Source organism: Phyllobates terribilis, unplaced genomic scaffold (genome assembly GCF_046119375.1).
Source record: "Phyllobates terribilis strain yellow unplaced genomic scaffold, ASM4611937v1 Scaffold_7__3_contigs__length_470593459, whole genome shotgun sequence".
Classification (NCBI taxonomy): Eukaryota; Metazoa; Chordata; class Amphibia; order Anura; family Dendrobatidae; genus Phyllobates; species Phyllobates terribilis.
The window spans coordinates 375216323-375239701 of record NW_027362767.1 but is presented as its reverse complement, the minus strand read 5'-3'; the positions used below and the strand labels follow the sequence as shown (position 1 = coordinate 375239701).

The 23379-nt window shown below is 42.6% G+C and overlaps 1 protein-coding gene across 6 annotated transcripts in view; it reads right to left on the bottom strand.

The window, feature by feature from the left end:
• Window positions 1-23379, bottom strand: part of ZNF185 (zinc finger protein 185 with LIM domain) — a 162721-nt gene that overhangs the window by 104587 nt on the left and 34755 nt on the right. For all 6 annotated transcript variants that reach the window (XM_073641374.1, XM_073641376.1, XM_073641377.1 and 3 more), the window contains exons 2-5: window positions 10011-10146; window positions 7420-7491; window positions 5655-5726; window positions 4517-4603 (exon numbers count right to left, since the gene is read on the bottom strand). In XM_073641374.1, the coding sequence (XP_073497475.1) occupies window positions 4517-4603; window positions 5655-5726; window positions 7420-7491; window positions 10011-10141 (362 nt within the window). In that variant the 5' untranslated portion in view covers window positions 10142-10146. The remainder of the gene's footprint in view (window positions 1-4516; window positions 4604-5654; window positions 5727-7419; window positions 7492-10010; window positions 10147-23379) is intronic.

The following is a 23379-nucleotide window of genomic DNA, read 5'->3' as shown; positions in this document are numbered from 1 at the left end:
ATAGACGCCTCTCCATTACTAACCTGGGCTTGATGTCAGCTGGCATTATAAGTGCATGAAAACACTAATATTTTTTTTAATAAATCCTTTACACTAAATGACAAGTACAGTAAGCAACACTGTCTCTGTACTTCATATACATGTGACTGACATGTTTCTATCTATCTAATCTATGTGTGAAGCTCTATTCTTTCTGTTATAAATTGTCGGGTACCGGTGTATGCCGCTAATGAATTGCCGGCTTTTCATGTTTCACTGTGAGCACTGTTCCCATCGATTTGGGCAATCACCTCCCCCAATACATTCTACATTATTGTTAGTTGTTTTCCTTCATGTAGAATTAACCTACAAGGAAAGAAAGGGTTTATTTTCATTCCGATATTTGTGTCCCATTGACTTGCATTGGTTTCCGGTATCGGAATCGGCGATATCCGATACTTTTTGGGTATCGGCCCGATCCAATCCGATCCGATATTTCCTGATATCGGAAGGTATCGCTCAACACTAATCCCGATTTATTAGTAGATAGTCTCTCTCATGAATCGCAAAAATATGAATTTAGGATTTGCGCCGCATGTCTGCTGTATATCTGTGTGCCATATATCCATGTGCCGCATGTCTGCTACATATCTATGTGCCGCATATCTGTGTGCCGCATATCTGTGTGCTATATATCCATGTGCCGCATGTCTGCTACATATCTATGTGCCGCATATCTGTGTGCTGCATATCTGTGTGCCATATATCCATGTGCCGCATGTCTGCTATATATCTATGTGCCGCATATTTGTGTGCTGCATATCTGCTACATATCCGTGTGCCGCATATCTGCTACATATCCGTTTGCCGCATATCTGTGTGACATATATCCATGTGCCGCATGTCTGCTATATATCTGTGTGCCGCATATCTGCTACATATCCGTGTGCCGCATATCTGTGTGCCATATATCCATGTGCCGCATGTCTGCTATATATCTGTGCCGCATATATGTGTGCCGCATATATGTGTGCCGCATATCTGCTACATATCCATGTGCCGCATATCTGCTACATATCCATGTGCCGCATATCTACTACAGATCCATGTGCCGCATGTCTGCTATGTATCTATGTGCCGCATATCTGTGTGCTGCATATCTGTGTGCTGCATATCTGCTACATATCCGTGTGCCGCATATCTGTGTGCCATATATCCATGTGCCGCATGTCTGCTATATATCTGTGTGCCGCATATATGTGTGCCGCATATCTACTACATATCCATGTGCCTCATGTCTGCTACATATCTATGTGCCGCATATATGTGTGCCGCATATCTGCTACATATCCGTGTGCCGCATATCTGTGTGCTGCATATCTGTGTGCCATATATCCATGTGCCGCATGTCTGCTATATATCTGTGTGCCGCATATCTGTGTGCCGCATATCTGCTACATATCCGTGTGCCACATATCTATGTGCCATACATCCATACACACATATCTGTGTGCCGCATATGTGTGTGCCACATATCTGTGTGCCATATATCCATGTGCCGCATGTCTGCTACACATCTATGTGCTGCATATCTGTGTGCCATACATCCATGTGCCGCATGTCTGCTACATATCTGTGTGCCGCATATCTGTGTGCCGCATATCTGCTACATATCCGTGTGCCACATATCTATGTGCCATACATCCATGTGCCGGATGTCTGCTATATATCTGTGTGCCGCATATCTGTGTGCTGCATATCTGCTACATATCCGTGTGCCACATATCTATGTGCCATATATCCATGTGCCGCATGTCTGTTACATATCTGTGTGCCGTATATCTGCTACATATCTGTGTGCCACATACAGTGGTGTGAAAAAGTGTTTGCCCCTTCCTGATTTCTTATTCTTTTGCATGTTTGTCGCACTTAAATGTTTCAGATCACAAAAAAAAATTAAATATTAGACAAAGATAACATAAGTAAACATAAAATGCAGTTTTTAAATGAAGGTCTTTATTATTAAGGGAAAAAGAAATCCAAACCTACAGGGTCCTGTGTTAAAATGTGATTGCCCCCTAAACCTTATAACTGGTTGGGCCATCCTTAGCAGTAACAGCTGCAATCAAGCATTTGCTGTAACTGGCAATGAGTCTTTTACATCGCTCTGGAGAAATTTTGGCCACTCATTGTTGCAAAATTGTTATAATTCAGCCACATTGGAGGGTTTCCGAGCATGGACCACCTTTTTAAGGTCATGCCACATCATCTCAGTCGGATAAGGTCAGGACTTTGACTAGGCCACTCCAAAATCTTAATTTTTTTTTTCTTAAGCCATTCAGAGGTGGACTTGCTGGTGTCTTTTGGATCATTGTCCTGCTGCATAACCCAAGTGTGCTTCAGCTTGTGGTCATGAACAGATGGCCAGACATTCTCTTTCAGGATTTTTTGGTAGACAGCAGAATTCATGGTTCTATTTCCCACAGCAAGTCTTCCAAGTCCTGAAGCAGAAAAACAGCCCCAGATCATCACCATATTTTACTGTTGGTATAATGTTCCTTTTCTTAAATGCTGTGTTACGTCTATGCCAAATGTAATGGGACATACACCTTCCAAAAGTTTGACGTTTGTCTCGTCAGTCCACAGAGTAGTCTCCCAAAAGTCTTGGTGATCATCAAGATGTTTTCTGGCAAAACTGAGATGAGCCTTTATGTTCTTTTTGCTCAGCAGTGGTTTTCGTCTTGGAACTCTGCCATGCATGCTGTTTTTGCCCAGTCTTTGTCTTATGGTGGAGTCATGAACACTGACCTTAACTGAGACAAGTGAGGCCTGCAGTTCTTTGGATGTTGTTGTGGGGTCTTTTGTGACCTCTTGGATGAGTCATCGCGGCGCTCTTGAGGTAATTTTGAACAGAAAAAACTGACCGGCACATCCAAAACAAGAAATAGATGTGTACAGGTGCTTACTAGGAGCAGCTCCATCCATATACAACTAATAAATAAAGTAGCACTCTGCAACACTAAGTATGCGGACAAGAAATATATGAAATTTGAATAGCATTACTGCTCTAGAAAATAGAAATAACTGAGAAATCTTAGCGCATAAATTGGCCAATTCATGTACCTGGTATCCATGCTAAGGTGTTTATCGATACCAGGAACCTACCTATGTGAACTCCTCTCTAAGAGACAAAAGTCTGCATGTGTATGGGAAGGCAAGATCCTGCTGCAATTAAAACCGCCTGTGGCCTAGAGGCGGAGTGCTTAGTCAGAGAGCCTAGATATATAAATGTAAAAAACTTACCGGCAAATTCAAAACAAGAAATAGGTGTGTACAGGTGCTTACTAGGAGCAGCTACCTCCATGCTATTCAAGTTTCATATATTTCATGTTCGCATACTTAGCGTTGCAGAGTGCTGCTTCATTTGTTACTTGGGGTAATTTTGGTCAGCCGGCCACTCCTGGGAAGGTTCACCACTGGCTCTCACTGTGATTTGCTGGAGTCACAAAGCTTTAGAAATGGCTTTATAACCTTTTCCAGACTGATAGATCTCAGTTACTTTGTTTCTCATTTGTTACTGAATTTCTTTCGATCACAGAATAATGTCTAGCTTTTGAGGATCTTTTGGTCTACTTCACTTTGTCAGGCAGGTCCTATTTAAGTGATTTCTTGATTGAGAACAGGTGTGGCAGTAATCAGGCCTGTATGTGGCTAGGGAAATTGAACTCAGCTTCCCAAAGATGTGATAAACCACAGTTCATTTATGTTTTAAGGTGGGGTGGGGTGGGTGGGGGGCAATAACTTTTTCACACAGGGCCCTGAAGGTTTGGATTTCTTTTTCCCTTAATAATAAAGACTTTCATTTAAAAACTGCATTTTGTGTTTACTTATGTGATCTTTGTCTAATATTTAAATTTGTTTTGTGATCTGAAACATTTACATGTGACAAACGTGCAAAAGAATAAGAAATCAGGAAGGGGGCAAACACTTTTTCACACCACTGTATTTGCTACATATCTGTTTGCCATTTATCTATGTGCCGCATATCTGCTACATACAATATCTGTGTGCTGCATATCCTTCTTTGGCCACGGCCCCACTATCAGTATTTGGTCAGTATGTTTTCTCAGGCGTGGGAGACAAAGCCAGGAGTGGGTGATAAATCCAGAATTGGCGACTTGTTTCTTCTATTCTACCTTTTCTCTGATTGTTCCTCACCTGGTTTTGGCTCCCACTCCTGAGAAAAAATACTGACCGAATATTGACCAAATACTGATAGTGGGGCCATGGCCTTTGTGTGATAATTTTACCAATTTGTGTTCCTACAACTTGCTGGAGCCTAAAGTGACATCAGTTTTGTGACAGGGCCGTGACTTCACAAGAAGCAAAGACAGCAAAGAACTTCTACAAGCAAATTATTAGTAAGATGCCTTATTTAATGTTTAAGAGTAGACACATTTGGAAATGGTACACATAAAGTGGCCAACCATGGTAATTAATTGTTCAATACCCGGTTGAGTTCTGTTGTGTAACTTACTTGGCACCAGTGGTCGATGGTGGTGGGGACGGCTGAGATGTTGTAGATGATGAGTTGTTACTTTCATTTGCACTATAGGAGAATTGCCTGGTGAAATAAAAAAATATTTATGGCATACTGCTGAATACCACTATGCATAAAGGTAGAAATACCCATTGGATTAAAGAGAACCTGTCACTTGCCATATATATGTATGTTTTGTAAATGCCGCTGTTCTTGTGAATCCAGAGTTGTTTTTCTTGTGTTCTTGCTTCTCTCCATTCCTGAGATATGGCCCCTTCTTCCCTGTATGTAACTCTAGTCTTTTAGCCAGTTGGGTGTGGTCATCAAGAAGGGTCCCATGGAATGAGCTTATGACCATGCCCACTTGCCTAACAAGACAAGGTTTGCATACAAGGAAGAGAGGACAATATCTCAAGAATGGAGAGGCGCAGGAACGAAAGAAAGACAAGGCCGGATTCAGGAGAACAGCGGCATTTACATCAAATAATAGCAAAAAACATATTTATGGCAATCTTTTGGGGACTTGGTCAATAATCAAATGTGCACAGGGACAATCCCTTCAATGCAAAAATATTGTTTGTTGGATTTCAATATGCCCAATCCTGTGTTCTTGCTGGGATAAGCTACTACCAGAGGAGAAGAGCAGCAGCTTTTTCTCCTCGCCCTATTAAAATCTACTATTCTACTCGCCCCATTAAAATCTACAGGCCTGTTTTATATATATAAATACATAAATAAATAAATATATATCATTTTTTTTTACCTAAATATTTTTTCTAAATTTGAGTCATCTTTTTTACTTTTTTTTTAGGTCTTAAGTCCTAATTCTCCTGTGCATAGTGATTGTGGTACTGTGCACATGAGTGAGCATGTGACTACAGCAGCCAATCAGTGGCCTCCTCTCTCACGTGCTGTATTATACTGGCCGCACCACTGGGGGCTCAGCCATGATGCCAGGCCCATGACACGTGACTGCTGATGCCACTGATTGGCTGTGATCATGTGCTGGATGCTTGTAAATGAAGATTGAAAGGACTGCTTGAGCATTAGTGCTGGATCGGTGGAGGAGTACTATTTTTTTTTTTGGGGGGTGGGGAGGGGGGGTGATAGTCATACATGAAAATTCACTGCATACTTGTTAACTGAATGAACCGGTGGTGATGAAGATGTTGTAATAATCTCTTTAGCTGTAAATGTTCCTGAATTCCTAAAAAGAAAAAAGAAAAGATTATAATAGTATCATAAAAATGTAGTAAAGTGAGACCATGATATACCCATCTTCATAAAATTGCATGCCCTACGAGGGCCCTTAAAGGGCATAAAGATAGGGGTTGTCTATTTGAAAAGTCATATACTGGATCCTGGCATTCTAAAGTGCCATCAACAGTGGTTAAAGGGGTTGTCCACTACTGGCCAATACTTGTGTGGCAGCTAAAGTAGCCATAATATAATAAAAAAATATATACTTTCCGGAATGGCATCACTTCTCTTATATCGGCTCTGTGTCTCCTAGTGGTCAAGTGACCACTGCAGCCAATCTGTGGCATGTAATTGGTGGCAACCTTCACTATTTTATTGAAGTGGACGTCCGCTCTGATGGAATACTGAAAGGCTGCAGTGGTCACATCACGTAATAATGTCATGTGCCCGCTGGATAAATTCATGCCAACACTGTAGGACCACCGTCGGACCGGGAGGTAAGCTTGTTTGATTTTATAATTTTACTATGGCCATTTTAGCTGTTAAGAAGGGGTTGTCCAGCAGTGGAGTACCCCTTTAAACTTCAAAGGATTCAGATGTTAATTTTATTTTTCTCTAAATTTCATGTCCTTTGTACATTTCCACATCTGTGTATTAGTGACTACATATATAACTGTGGCACCCCAGGGTTCTGGTTACCACAGTAATAGCAATATTACGTCTGTGAGCAGGTGGGAGGTCTCCTGGTCAGGAATCCTAAGCATGCCACACCTCCTGCCCAGTCCTGGGAGGGGAAGGACTTCCCCTATATAAACTGGGGCTGAGGTGGGGTGAGAAAAGAACACAGACAGAGACAGAGACACAGTCTGGTCTGGTGTGGAGCAGTTGCAGGGAAAGTGACAACAGGAGCTCTGTGGGAGCAGGAGTGAGTGCCAGAGGCTGGAAGCTAGAAGCTCGCCTTGGCTGAAGAGATCTCACCGGACACGGAGTCCGAGGCTGTGGGGACTGTTCCATACCCAGCAGCAGAAACCGACCGGCAGGGGATTTCAGGTCCTCTGGCCAAGAAACCCGAAGGCACGGTCACACGCAAGGGACCAGCACCGCTGTCGTGGAGCGGAGGCTACCAGAAGTCCCCGAGTCACCGGCCATACGGGTGAGCACCACACGGTACACTCAGGGACGTGGGCTACTTTTACCCGCTTCTAGCAAGGTAGCCAAGAAGAGTACAGTTAGTTTGGGAGGCCTACAACTCCGCCTGGCCAGGGGAGATCCTGTCTGCTCACGGACTGACCAGACCCCGACCGCTAGCCAGTACTCCCGGGAGGGTCTATCTTTGTCACCAGTAAAGACCCTGAACTACACCGCACCGTCTCTGAGTGGTTCCTGGTGCCTGCGTGCAATTCTACCATCCCCATCATCCACGTCCGCTGCCCTGAGGCCATACCCCTCCCGTTGGGGGTTATACTACCCACACTGCACAACTGTACCACCGGCCTCAGCGGTCTGCCCTGCAGCGGCGGTTTCGTAACCGCATTCAACGGGTGGCGTAGTCGAACAATATCACATCTGCCACTAAAAACATCGCCACTTAGTTTGACACCCTGGGCACGGACCGGGTCACCGCCACGAGGACTACCACCCCCAACGGATCCGGCTCCGGGTATTCCCCAAACATGGCCCAGGGGGCGCGTCATAACCACCTCTCAGGCTTTGATTCTGGGGTTGGAGACCAAAGGAACTTTCTGCCCTCGAGTGACTTTAGTTGTGGTGATCTAAAAAAAAAAAGAAATGATATAAAAAGTGTATACAGCAATTAACTGGCTTTATTTCTAAGAAGAGGAGCCTACTCTGACAGCCACACTCAGCTGCATATATTTAGTTTAGTACTTGCAAACCAAATACATGGTCACAGACATACCGTCGGATTATAAGACGCACTTTTTTCCCCCAAATTTGGAGAGAAAATGGGGGTGCGTCTTATAATCTGAATGTAGCTTATCAGGGAGGTGGCTGCGGTGGAGCGGGGTCACAGGAGGCAGGGTCGACGCTGCAGGAAGCTGGCTGCGGTGATAGGAGTGGGGCGATGCTGTGGGCCCCGGGCTGGGCTGTGGCGGGCCCCAGGCTTTCACAAAATGTCCCTGCACTGCCCATCGTTTCACTGTGGTGGACTTTGGGAAAATGTGCAGATTGAGATCTCATCACCCGAGATCTCAATCTGCGCATGCGGTGCGTCCGGCAGTTATTTTACCAAAGTCCACTGCAGTGAAAACGATGGGAAGTGCAGGGACTCTGCCGACATTTTCTGAAAGCCCAGGGCACGTCACAGCCTTGCTCCACTGAACACCCCCTCCTCTCAGCCCGGGGCCCGCAGCATCGCCCCACTCCTGTCGCCCACGTCAGCTTCCTGCAGCAGCGACCCTGCTTCCTGGGACCCCGTTCCACCGCAGCCGCCTCCCCTCGGGTAAGCTACCATAAAAGTGGGTTATAAGACGCACCGCTATATTATTCAAACATTTTCTTTCCTATTTTCCTTCCCAAAATTTGGGGTGTGTTTTATAATCTGAACATGTGCACTTGCTGGGGTTGTTTGTGCTAGGATTTCTTTCTGCAAACTATTGTCAAGAATCAGTTCCTAAAGTATTGAGACCTTTAAAGTATATGGACACCTTCAAGGGCCTTTTTTTAATTATACTTGAGTGGAATCTGTCACCGGGTTTTTGCTAAGCCATCTGAGAACAGCATGATGTAGGAGCAGAGACCCTGATTCCAGCCATGTGTCACTTCCTGGGCAGCTTGCTGCAGTTTTGATAAAATCACAGTTTTATCTACTGCAGATCTAGCAGTTCTGTGAATGCTGAGCTCTGTATAATTCCACTCACATCACTGATTGACAGCTTTCTGGGTACACTGTCCATAGGTGGAAAGCTGCCTGTTAGTGGTGAGGGTGGGGTTGGACTACCTGGCAGCAGGTTTACTAATCCCCCTGCTGATAAAACAGTGATTTTATCAAATCTACAGCAAGCAGCCCAGTAAGTGACACATTGCTGTAATCTGTCTCTACATCATGCTGCTCTCAGATTAGATGGCAAAACAATGGTGACAGATTCCCATTATCAAAAATGATTGCATTTTAGGCTTAAAATTATATTTGCACTTGAGTTTTATTAAAAATGTTGCACCATTTGCCTTAAATAGCCTATGTGTTGCTCTGTATATTGCTGGCTGCAGAATGAGCTAACTGAGAAGTTGTCAGTGTGCTTTTTCTGACAAGAGAGTTTAGAACTTTTTCGTTGCATTTTTCTGATGATTTATGATCAAAGACCACATCAAAATTTAGATGAATTTTGTGTTTATAATTATAAACCAGAGGATAAGAGTTATAAATTCTCCTGTCAGAATGAGCTGACTGACAGTTTATCAGTTAAAGGGTTATTCTCAACATGTGTGTGGGGCAGCTCTCAAGTCTCTTCACTTCCTTGTAGCTGGGTGGGTGGGCCCTCCTCCTTGAATGACAGTTCTAGTATAGTAGCACCATCCTTCTGTATGTCACACTTATCCTGCTACTGTGGTACACTCAGGTCTGACAGTGCTTGTTCTGAAGTTTACACTTTCATTACTATATTTGCATATATGCCGTTGAACACGCACATGAGAAAAGGAAAGTGAGGGCAGTGATTAGGAAAACTGCTTGGAAACAGTGACAGGTGGTGACGTGAGTCTTGTGATTTTTCAGGAATTATAGCAACTTTGGATCTGGAGTTGAAAGGGAGGGAGAGGTGAGCACTACAGCTGTCTAACTGCTGTATAGAAATTAATGGGCTGTAGAGAGTTGACTAGGATCTCAGGAGTTAACTCCTCTCCTGGAATATATCTACTACGCACACTCAATCACGCTCTGGTGGTCGATCTCCTTGTCAATGAGCTGTAAGCAATGTAAGACAAAGCTCTCGTAGTAGATAGAAAAAGCAAGTCAATTGGAAACTTGTTTATTTTCATGCTGTATAACTAACTACATTAATTTCATAAAATGAGAATACCCCAGGGAAATGCAGGGAAACAATGAGCCTGTAAAATTCAAATTTTTTATGAAACCCAATTGCAAAAATCATTTCTAGCCTCAAATATATGCATTTAAGTAAAAAAATTTCCCCAAAGTTGTCCATATCCTTTTAGGCTTTTTTCAATGTATACTTCATGTCGATGAAGCTTAAATTACTGTAAGTAATCTGAAATGTCATGAAATTGTGATGTACCAATTTTAGTGTGACATTAATACAGCAGAACTTCTTACATCGGGCTTGGGATTTCATCCCTCTCATCTTCTGAGTTTTGTTGATTTATCCAGCTCTTGTCCTTCTTGTATGTTGTCCGCACTTTCATCTGTTTTAGGATGTTCTTTCTCTCCGCTTCTGAGGCACTCATCTCTCCTGTAAGGAAAGACAAACATGCGATAGTATGATCTCTGAACAGGATCCTAATGGGAAGGTGACTGATCTCACCTGTTGGTTATATGTTCACATCCTGAGAACTTTACATAACACCTTTAACCTGAGCACCTCCTCTGATTGCTGCTGCTCCACTGATTCTGGACCTGTTTTCATTTTTATTCTGTGCCCCTCCATTCCAAAGTTATGCCACTTATCCCACCTGGTAATAATGATGCAAATTTACCCTTCAACCAACTGGGTATATAGCACAGAACTTCTTTGTGGGCGTTTTCTTTTTCTCCTCTGACACTGACCAATCAAAACACAGCAGCAGCATAGAGAGGAAAAAACAGAGAGGGAGAAGTTCTGTGATGTACGTTTGGGGGCTTAACTTTAAAACAGAAGGTCACAGAAAAAAAAGAAAAAGTGTTCCAGAATCAGAAGAGCAGAACCAAAGCAGCAGAACTCAGTGTAGATTAAAAAAAATCCAGTGAAAAGTCCTCTTTAGTAGTTGAGTTAGTCAGTGAGCTCATTCTACAGCAGCTGGGTCTCTAACCCTTATCTCTCTTCTCCTGAATGATCTAGTAAGAGAATTTATGACAAAATCAAAATTCAACTTTCATTTGGTCATTAAAAGAGATAAAGGTTACAGGTCCTGCTGTCAGAAAGAGCTATCAGATTCAGCTATTAAAGAAGACCTTTCACTGGATTTTTTTAGATTATTCTGGATTATTCTGCATCCATCTGTGCACTGTACAGTGAGGCATAGGGACTGTTAAAGCAAAATGGTTCAAAATGTTTAATCCCTATTGCAATAATGTTTGCTAAAAGAATGCATAAAAGATAGTTCAAAGTGCCCCAAGGGTGTTCACATCTATTAAAGCAAATCCTTGATATTCTGTTATAAAGGACTCATCACAAGGTCAAAAGTGGCCAATTTAAGCTTTTATTTAATATCTACTAATTCCCTGAGTATTTTTTTTATTAAATCCATTGTACAATTTCACAGATATGGGTCTTTTTATTTAGTGCTAATTTCTATGATCTGTACAAGTGGGCGGAGCTCACTGGGTTATTATGCAGAGCTACCCAAAGACATGCCCACAGAGATCCACATTTCCCTGGTAAAGACCATAAAATTGGCACAAAATAAAAAGGCCCAAATCTCAGGAACCGTAGGATGGATTTAAAAAACAAAACAGCCAAAAAAACAACACTCAATATACTCAGGAGAGCAGTGGGAATAAAATAAGGGCAAACACTGCCCACCTTTGACCTGGCGACAGGTCTTATTTAAGTATGTTCAAGCTGGAGCGTCACTTTCAATCGAAAGTTCTATTATCTCAATTGAGAATATGATTAATGTAATAATAACTTGTTAAACCTGTCGGTCACACTGGGTTTTAATCAAAAAATTAATAGCTCATTAAACAATGGGTGTTTTGCTCCAATTACTCTTGATTGTATCTGTTCATTAAACTAATATAATAATAGAATAATTTGTTTTCCATGCCTTACTAACTATCAGTTAATGAAAGAATCATTCAATGTAGATTTTGAGGGACTAATATTAGAAAATTATTTTTTCATTTTGTATTGACAATGATTCACCTAAAAGATGAGTAAAAAAAATAGCACTATATGAATTACTGGGAGGGCTGAATGTAGCTTCAATTCTTACTAAAAGCATTCTAAAATAAAAAAGATTAGACCAAATAAATGCATATAGTATATGTCACGGGGATACCACAACAGAGAGGAGCCAGAAGATCGCGCGTATGGTTACAGAATCAGGTTTCCTTGCTGTCACAGCATGGCTTAATCAGTTGAGTTGATCTCCTGGAGCTCTCCATTCTGAATTGTCTCAGCTGTTCAGTGTTGGCCACTCCCCTCTGGTATTTACGCTCCCACTGGCACTTGGGAGTTGCCAGTGATAGTTCTACTTCCTGGTTTGGTAGTGAAGGAGAAAGTTTAGTGTATGGAATTGGCTTGGCGGTTGGAGAGTTTTTCTGGAGATTGCTGTGTGGAGTTGGTTTATGTGATTTTCCTTATCCTCTCACATTTGGTTTACTATTCCTATACCTCCTCTGTTTTCTACTCTGATGTTTTGTGAGTGTATTTGTATGATTTCAGTTTTCTTTTATCCTTGTCTTTTAACCCAGTCTGCTTGGTTAGTGTTTTCCTATACACTTCAGCCACTCACCTCCCTGAGTGGAGGAGGGATCAGATAAGGGTTAAGTTGGGAGCATAGATAGGTATGAGAAACCTGGCGTCTTTACCTTCAGGAGTAATACGGGGGAAAGAGATAGACTAGAGTGCCCCTAGTTCAAGGGATCGGGTAGGTGCCCACAGTCCCTTGACACTACGTGACCGTTTATGCATATAACCTGACTATTTTTTCATCAGCCTCAACTTTTTTCATTACTTTTTGAAAAGTCTAAAATTCCATAATAACTCCATGTACATTCACTAACATTAGACAAGTTCTGTAACCAAGCAACTTGAGAGACAAACTCACGGTGGCCAAACCCATTGGTCCAGAAGGTTCTGCAATTCGACATAGGTAAATTTCCAATACTGAAGACCTAATACCCCAATGACAAAGCCTCAACTTGAGTTTTCTATAAAGACCAGCACATGAGGAGCAGTGGAGAACATCGGACTATGAATGCAAGACCTAAAGTGGAAAAAAAGGCCATGGGTAACCATTTTTCTTAATTTTTTCTCAATAACATCATTTTTTAAATTTTATACTATTGACAAATTCTCCACTTGGTACCCAGCGCTTTCCACTGCTATGCTACCAAAAACAAGGCAACTTTTTATGGTCTGCAATTTTCAACAAGAACCTTGCTGATATGAAATCTTCCAGAAAATAAGATCTGTCTCATTCAGCCTCATACTTACACAATCATGCATCAACCACAGGTATTACTGTTATTTATGAAGACTTGGAGTCGGCATCCTATTTTTCGTTTTCCAAGGTTGATTAATTAATGACTGAGTTATTTTCAGCAGTTTTATGAATGAATGAATGAATCAGAGTTCATCCACTGTTACATAACGATGACAACATTTCACATAAACTCATCCATTGTCTATTGTTACTTGACGAGCACCGAGGTCAAGACTTCTATTATCATTGATTTCATTTTCTTTGCAATCCAAGCAATATTTACCAAAGGCAATGACGCGCCCCCTGGGCCGTGGGGTACTCGGCAGCCGGGCCTTTGGTTACTGGGGGATATCACGGTGGCTGGCCCGGGTCCATGACCCAGGGCGGTCAGTAAAAAGGGGATATTATATAGTGGATTTGAAAAGTTTGTGACGCCACCTGTGGTTTGCGGCTAAAGGGTGCCGCTGCTGCGGAGCAGTCCTCTGGAGCTGGTGTTATGGCAGCAGGGATGGTGCGGCTCTCCACAGGTAGAGCTAGCTCCAGGGTAGTGTAGGAAGTGAGAGAGTTGCGCTGGGCGTTGTAGTGCAGGGAGGGAAGAGATGGCGAAGATAAAAGAATGGACGGAGGCAGTGCGGTGCATTCATCCAAGTTTTTACTCACAGTTCTTATGTTAGTTCCACTGGTGCACTGTACAGTTGTTGGCCTCCCACGTTGCGCTGCATTCAGCAGGCAGGGGTTCAGCACTTCCTCAGGTAGATTAGGAGTACCTGGCAGAACCCCACTTTCTTGTGTTCCTAGCTAGACCGTCTTCACGCTGGGGCTTTCTCCCTCCTGTCCTGCGCTTCCCACTCTCAATCCCGCTCGGGTGCTCTGAAGTCCCTCCTGTGCGTTGGAGTTCCCGGACCTGCTTGACCCTCACGGGGATTAGAATGAGGCTTCGGCAACTGACTATATAAGCCAGAAGCCTCCGGTTTTCCCAGCCGTGACTTGAAGTTACACGACTGGACCAGGGGCCGGTCCCCTTCTTGCGGCCTACGATCCCTCTGTCTTCTGACAGATGCGGGGCGTACGGGTGCCGTCCTGCACTTGCCGTACCCCCTAGGATCCCTTCTTAGAATGGAGCCTACTCCTCTGCTCCCCACCTGGGCCTCTAGGACTCGGCCCTACTTGTGGAGCAGGGCTCCTAAAGAGACTCTGCTCCCTGACTGACTTCCTGAACTGTTCTTCTGAACTAACCTGCCACCCTAAGATGGCTTCCCTATTTTATACTCCTACTAAAGTGCTCCCTCTAACTACTTCCTCCTCCCACACCCACTACTGGTTCCCCCTACTTTTGGGTTCCCCCCACTCCAGCCAGGGTTAGGGCTCAGCAGATGCGCTCTACATGTTCCCCCTCCAGCCAGCCTGGAGCAGTGTAGTGTTGGATGCAGGTGTTGGGGTTCCGTGCAGCACTCCCACCTTACCTGAGAGAAGGGAGACACCACACCTCTGGGTGAGGTGCAGTACCTCTGTGGTGACTGAACCCTCAGGGGCGCCACAGCAATATGTTATCACAGCCCTTCAGATTTTGTCTGCATCACAGACACAATAATTGTTAATGCAGAAGGTATTAATTGGGATTTTTGTGGAAAATAATTCCACTAAGTACTGGTTTAGGTCGTGAAATGCTGTCTAAGCCTAAAAGTCTAAGGTTATTTTTGGGACAGTTAAAATGGTGCAACTGACAAACACTGGGGAATGTAATATCTATGTCAATGGCTGAGTAATGTTAGATATGTTGGACAATATTTTGTCTATGTTTGAGTGCTTTTCATTGTAAGAATTATTGATGGACTTTGGGAACCTTGGGTGCATCAAAGAAAATTATTCTGAAGGCTTCCTATGAATTTACACAGAACACTGGCATGTCTACTATCTGTGTCCTAGACGATCATATCATTGCACACATTGGTAATACATTTCTGTCTCTAGCAGAAAGTGATTGGTTCCAAACTCTCTTCAAATGGGATTGTCTTACGCTGGACCTTTGGGTCTAATTTTCTTTTCTTTTTTTTTTCAGAACCTGGAATGACTGAACTTCTGGTAGACCAGTTAATTCATAGAAACAAGAGCTTAACTGTTCCCAAAAAATGCACAGTTTTCTGTCTGGCCAGTGTGTTGGACTATTACATCACACCTGTAGGATATCTAAAGGAACGCTTGTATCCCTTGTGTACACATGCCTGGTGATCACCAGACAAACAAGCAAAGGCTCATATGTGGGCTGATTACATCTTTTATGCAGGCTTAGGGGTCCGCTTAGACGAGCAGATAATTGTGAAATTAGCATTCCTAGAAACACACGTTCCCGTCTAAATGGACGGTAATCACCCAACGAACACGTACAATTCTTGTTCGTCTGGTGAGATGATCTTACAGGGCTTGTTCATTACCTGAACAACCTCTTTTTAAATGAAGTAGCAACTCTTGTAAAATAAAAACAACATATATTCATCTGTCATACTTGCGTCGTTCCAGTGATGTCAGCACCGGGTCTCCTGAGTCTCACATGACATTGCTATGCCAGGTCAGCGGTCCAGCCAATCAGTGGCTGCTATTGGGTTGATGTGCTCTCACTTCTTCCTCTAGTCTGCCATTCATTCCAGGGAAATGAGAGCACAGCATCCCAATAACAATGTCACGCGAGCTCCAGGAGACCCGGTGTGGACATCATTAGAATGGCGGAAGTGAGTATTATTTTTATTTTACAAGGGGGAGTACTTCATTTAAAAACATGACTATCCAGGTAATGGACAACCCCTTTAAAACTCCTAGCTATCGAAAGCACATTTCCCCATGTAAACAGGAGAGGTTCTGCCAATCACATGATAAATTATGCGCATAGAACGATGGTTTTAGCTATTCTTCTGTGAGCACAGAATTGTGGTCCGATGGTGTAAACAGGCTAGTAAATGACCGCGTATTGGCTTGCATGTAGCCGATTGTTGGTGATTTTTAACGGCTAGAGTGGGCATTTCTAAAACCATCATAACAATGAATATTGGTCGGCATCACATGTATATATGGGATGTGCTGGTGAGAATATGCAAATTGTTCTGGGACGAACCATGATAGTAATTATCGTTATGCCGCATGGGAAGTGTAATGAGTGTCGATTGGCATATTGTATGGTAAATCAACGCTCATAACAGGCTGGTTGTCTGCCCCTGTAAAAGGTCCCTATAGAATTCCTAAGATCCATAAGATTGATGCAAAGGGTACAAAGGAGGTGCAGATGTGGTTAATCGCTGAAACACAAGTCAACAGACTTTTCTGAGAGCCATGATTGTAGATAACGTATTATACTTAGATTTAGGGAATCCCTAGTATGTGTTTGTTGTCTAATGCATTGGGGGTAATTAGGACATAGACATTTCTAGAAAGACATCACAATTGTGATCGTAGCATTCAAGGAATCTTTAGAACTTATTCAATTACCCATGTCAACTCGATTCACCATAGCGGTGATGGAGGTGCAATAGTACAAAGGCCTTTATCAAAGCTAAATAAAGCACCTTATGTAATGCTTTGTGTCTCCTAAGTCCGCACATTAACATGTGCAAATATTAGATAGCATTGTATTAGGTGTCTGAGAGCAGACAATTATTACAAGGGCCGTCTAGACCTAACGCTTTTACCTTTGAACTTGTTTTTATAGATGTACTTTCATATTGTTTTACTAGTCTCTTCTATGAAGCTATAAATCTAGTAAACAGAAGCTTTCATTATTAGTGCATGAGACTATAGTAATAATATCATAGGATAGAACAATAGCAAATCAGTGTAAAGCCTGGGTTATATAATGGCTGTGTGTCAAGATGAGTGATTGTGGTGGTGACCCATTATGGCCCATACCCTGACAAAGCCGTGTTGAAAGTTTGAAGTTTTAGGAGAAATTCCAGTAGACATGTGAAACTATTCCCACAACCTTTTAACCTAGTTTACATGATTGTACAGCGTTCTAATCTCTCCTCAATGAAACGTCTAAATTGAATTAGAGAAGAGAATATTATAGCTTCTCCTCTACCATATTGACTGAAGAAATCACTTTCTGCGGCTGAAAACTTGGTTGGGGGTGGTTGAGTGGTTCACCTTCAAATACACTATCACAGACAAAAGTTAGTTAAAAAAGAAAAAGTTAGTTTTTCCTTTTTTTTTCGTACACACTGTCACGACAAAGTTGATGGTTACAAATCTCACACAGGCACGAGAGCTTGGTGGTTGCAGTTCATTTTATGTAACGCTTCTGCTGGAATGTTCCGTTTGTTGACTAGAAGTTAAACAGTATAACTTTCTCTCTCGCTAGTCCTTGTTACCTTCACAGGGGTCTCAGACCCGTACTCCTTCACACAGATGTCCAGACAGGGTTTACTGCGCATAGGTTTGTCAAATGTGTCACACTTTAATGGAAACTCACAATTCAACTTTTCATCAAAAACTTTGCAAACAGAAGGGTCATTGCCATTTATGTCCCAATTCCTTAGAGCCCATCCACAGCCAATATCTCTTACTAAACTTAAATTTCGTCTTAACCAGCCAGGCCACACCACACCACACAAGTCAGAGCAACTAGTTCTCCACTACACTCTATTCTTCAGTCTCTCCCAGCCTAATGACCCTCAGAGCCCATCCTAGGCTTAGGTGCTGAATGGGTATGAGTCAAGCACCACCCAATCTGCTTTGTCTCCCTGGCTCAGGTCTCTCACAGCCTCAGTAGACTTCCTAGAACTTTTACCTCCGAGGCTGACATTGTGTGTTCACTCCACACCACTTTAGGAGCAGTCACCACAAACTTCTGTGAACTTCCCTCTTGTGCTACTGAATTATTCCAGTTCCCTAAGCTCAAGTAATAATGATTCTATAGGTCAACTCACCCTCTGCTCTCCATGACAATCTCCAGTCCATGCTTAGTGATATCAAGCCTTTAACTCTTGCTAGTAGGGTCTCCCAAACAGTGCCAGGTGACCAACTGAGTTGCATCTACCGAGGTCCATTATTACACTATCATGTCTTCATCGGTTCTGCAATAGACAAGTCTTTTTGACCTTCCACCATTTATACTTCATAGATAAGCCCATTATGACTTATAATTCACCAATAATCCTGTGATGGACAGGTACAGGGACTTCTCTCTGCACCGGTGAAATGCACGATCAAGAGATCATACATGGATTTCATGGTCTTATCATAAAGGCTTTTGTGTTTCAGCCAACTTGGAATTCATTCATGATGGTGTCCATTCTTCCAGCAGGTAAGGCTGCCAAGTGATAACTGCAGCATGAATATCGTTGTAGTTTACACCCAAAATCTATACTGAAACAAGGTGAATCAACCTTTGGGTGATCCCACCATATTCATATTTGAAGTGCTATAATGTTCCGTAAATGGTTCTCTGCACATTGAATGTCACCACAACTACACAAACCACCATGTATATCTCCCTACTAATAACTGTATCATTTGGCATCGAGTGCCTTCACTATGTTATCCCTTTGTTCTGAGGTGTGTTTGATGAACATCAGTGCCCTCATTGTTGTCAGCCCTTAAAACATGGTATACATAAATACGGCTGGCATTATGTGGGTGAACACCGATGATGCCACAGAGGGATGTTGTTGCTTTAGCTAGAAATTTCAAGACTCCTATTAATAACACACAATCCTTGGCAGAAGAAGAAATATGATTTATCGTGGAACAGCAATGTCTCTTGCCCGTGCGGTGTAACACAATTGTATTTCATCTCCGGCAAAGAAAATAGGAAAACTATACACATTGTGAGAATTCATCAATTGCTGTGTACACCAATAGTCCAGTTACTGTGACCTCCAGTTCGAGGTGGCTGTGACAGTAGAAAAGTGTTGTGCAGATGGCTTTTTCCAGGTGTCTGCTTGGACAGGCATTGGCTATATGGGTCAAACCTGCACAATTTGAATGATATGCAGCAATGTCTATAACCTCTTATCCCTGATACTTTTCAGGCCTGTGGCCAGGGACTGGATGAGCATAAATTTTCAATTTCCACCTGTGTTTTTGTAGGTTTCCTCGGGCTACACCATTTTTCTTCCACACTCCAAAACCATACATATAGGTGATCTCTGAAAGTCTCCCTAATGTGCGCTTCTGAGATTGGAAAATCTCTGAGGACAGGGACTGACGTGAATAATCACAGTCTATATTCAGAGAATGTCATGCTGTTCTACTATATTATTATTATTATTTATTATTATAGCGCCATTTATTCCATGGCGCTTTACATGTGAAAAAGGGGGTATAATACAAGAACAATTTCAATAATCTTGAACACAATGTGACAGCGACTGGTACAGGCGGAGCGAGGACCCTGCCCGCGAGGGCTCACAATCTACGAGGGATGGGTGAGGATACAGTAGGTGAGGGTAGAGCTGGTCGTGCAGCGGTATGGTGGAGCGGTGGTTACTGCAGGTTGTAGGCTTGTCGGAAGAGGTGGGTCTTCAGGTTCCTTTTGAAGGTTTCCACGGTAGGCGAGAGTCTGATACGTTGGGGTAGAGAGTTCCAGAGTAGGGCGGAAGCACGGGAGAAATCTTGTATACGGTATATATTCCACATACAGGTATTTCTTCACATTGCAGAGCCAATTCCAAATTTTTTTTTGCATTCTGATGATGTCTGCGATAATGCAGTAGGTTTATGTACAGTCGTATGGAAAATCACTAATAATGCATCATGATATCAGCTTGAGATAGAACGGCTCTACAACTCCTCGAGAAGAGAGATGTGGAGTCGGTGAAATCATATGACACCCATACAGCTTACACTTTTTCATGGTTGTGAGTTTACAGGACTTTTCAATGGGTACAAAACCCCCATCCGGAAACCTAATAAACATCTAACTCCTAAAAGAACAATCTGCTAATATATAAGCATATCCAGGGATGGTGCCAGCACCTAACAAACCCGAACTAGAAGACCAAGGGTCCCAATCGGCTCTGCGTGAACTATATGTATGGAACAGGCTCAGGGGTTGAGACCGCTTTATACAGCATGGAGTGCCATCTGAGTCTAACGGTTACAACCCCTTATATGATGCTGTGAACTATGACAGCTGCATTTAACAGGTTGGAAATGGGGTAACAATGGCATTGTTTTAACAGCCAGGCACTTACTGTAGTCACTCTTGTCCTCCATGCATGCTCACTTATGAAGCCAAACCTGTGGCTTGGCTTCATGGGAGATGGTAATTTTACAACATTGCAGTGTATTACACAAATGGTCTCAGGTTCAAATCATCTGGGGGACTAATAAAAAATCTACAACATTCTAAAAAAAAAAAAGAAAAAATACATATAGACCCAAAAATGGTAATGATAAAACTATAGCTTGTATCCGCCAAGAAATAAAAAAGTTATAGCTCTTAGAAGATGAGGAGGGAACATCAAAAAGTAAAAGGGGACTTTGTAGCCTAGGTGCCCGCATAAACTACTTGGAGCCAACCCTGATAATATATCTTCAGGATAAGGCGTTCCATTTACAGCAGTATTTTTTTTTTATTTTGTAATGGAAATTAATTCTCCATGCATTGACATCCTGGTGAGCTTGTGATTATACACAGCAGCCAGTCTGAATGACAGGAACTTCAGCATAAAGCATTGGGGTGAGAAAAGAGAGACGCCTGAGCCTCTGATGGCACAAGAGGTGGATTTCTGACTAATATGACATATACAGACACTTAAGTGCAAATTAATAGACTTCATTTTGCTGGAAACATTTTATTCTTCTTTAAAACTGTGTTTGGTTGGTTGCTGCAAAGTTCACGCTTCCAGTAATTAGACCATGTTGTAACCCATACAAGCTACATACATCATGCATCTACTGCCGGTGGGTTTTTCAAGACTGAAGCCAGCAAGTTCAAAAGCAGCTTTATGATTCTGGACGCGTGACACAACTCAGGTCCATCCCTCCAGCTATTTGGCAGCACAGGTGTAATTCTAACTATGGGACCTGAATTCTTCCACAAAATAACTTGACAAGAAGAAGCATGTTATTATGAAGTCAATATCAGTAAATGTGTCTTTCTGCATTTACACCCAGAAATGGAAATATATTCAACACTGCAAATGTTACCTGCTTCATCGTACAATATGGCTCTGTTCACATGTCCATTTATCTCTTCCTCGTTTCTGATCCTTTTAGAACAAACGGAACAGATGCCTGTTTCAAACGTTTATTTTCTTTTGTTTTAAAAACAACAACAAACAGAAATCAGACGGACCCCATAAAAACCAATGGCGCCCCTCTCCTTCCATTTGAAACAGGAATGTACAGGACGCTAATAAATGAAAAAAAAAATGGAGCCTGACAAATGACACCGGGAGGAGATCCCACAGACCCAGCCAGATAGGACGGTTGAGCTGTCATTCGCAATCCTGACGGCACAGGATCCCATACAGCGGCAGAGCTGTCCTTCACAGTGTCCGTAGGACACTGTGAGTGGTGGAATCGTTACAGTACACCCTCTTCTAGAGGAGCCACCAGTCCCCCAGGCTTCCAAGGAATCCTACGATGGAAGGCCCTATCCAGATGATCAGTCTTCACAGCTCAAACTGGAACCCAGGATCTTTCCTCCAGTCCATATCCTTTCCAATGGATGAGATAATAAAGAGAATTATGGACTTTCCGAGAATCAACAATCTTTTATACCTCATACTCTAAACTGTCATTGACAAAAAACAAAGGAGTCAGGGATGAGGGAGAGAAATCCGAAGGGACAAACTCGTTTAGCAGCAATCTATGGAACACATTCCGGATGCGAAAAAATGGAGGGAGTTTTAATATAAAGGCCACCAGATTAATTACCTCCAAAATCTCATATGGCCAATAAACTTAGGACCCAATTTCGCTGATGGCACTTTCAACTTAATATTTTTGGATAACAACCAAACCTTATCACCTACTATGAATATGGGACCCGCCGAACATTTCCTATCGGCCTTCCGTTTCTGGCAAAACTGAGCCACCCCAATATTCTTCTGAACCTTGCTTCAGACATCCCCACGTTTCTGTATAGCAACCTCTACTCCAGGACACCCAGAACTCATCCTAGAGAATTCATTAAAATGAGGATGAAAACCATAATTACAAAAAAAGGCGAGGTTCCAGTAGACTGGTTAACCTGACTGTTAAAGGTGAACGCATCAAGAGGTAAAAATGAGGACCAGTCCTCCTGCTGAGCCACAAAGGAACACCTTAAAATTTGTTCCAATGACTGACTCGTCCTTTTTTGTCTGACCGCTGGTTTCAGGTTGGCAAGTAGATGAGAATGATAAATCAATCCACAATTTCTTGGAAAATGCTCTCCAGAACTTGGAGACAAATTGCACTCCCCTATCAGATACAATGTTTGAAGGGATTCCATGCCTCACCACTGATAAAGAAACAAAATGTGCCAGTTTATTGAATTGGTTAACTATCACCCAAATAACAGTCTTCCCTCCAGACAAAGACAAATCCGTAATGAAATGAGTCCACAGTCTTTCTGGAATTAGCAATGGATCAAGTCCCCTGGCCGGCCGGTTATGACAGACTTTAGCTCATGCGCAAACATCACAAGCAGATACAAAATCTTTAATACCATTGCGCACAGATGGCCACCAAAAGAGTCTACCAATGGCTTTTTGCATAGGTGTGACCCCAGGATGACCACTCAAGACAGAATCATGAAACCCCTGCAACAAACGTAATGTTAGATACACAGGCACAAATAATTTGGGCTCTGGAGTAGTGGAAGAAGCCCACAACTGGACTTCACAGATCTCTGCTTCCAACTCCGAGGATACCATAGAAATCACAATATCATGAGGTGGAATGCAGGATGGAGGTTTTGGGGGACAAATTGAATCAAGGCTTTATGATAAAGCGTCAGCCCTAACATTCTTGGAACTTGGCCTGAACGTGATTGCAAAATTGAATCTAGAAAAAAATAAGGACAACCTGGCCCATCTTGGGGTTAAATGTTTAGCAGATTTAAGCTAAATTTTTATAATCCATCATCACAGTGATCTGATGCATTCCTCCCTCCAAAAAATGTCTTCACTCTTCAAAAGCTAATTTAACAGCGAGCAGCTTGTGATTCCTAACATCATAAACAATGTCTGCTCTCAGCAGACGAAAATTTCCTAGATAAAAATGCACATGGCCGCAAGTTGGTCAGAGTTTTGGGACATTGAAACAAAACAGCCCCAACCCCGATCTCTGTGGCATTCACCTCATGAATGATTTCTGGAGATTGGGTTGGATTAAAACTGGAGCGGACATGAAACACT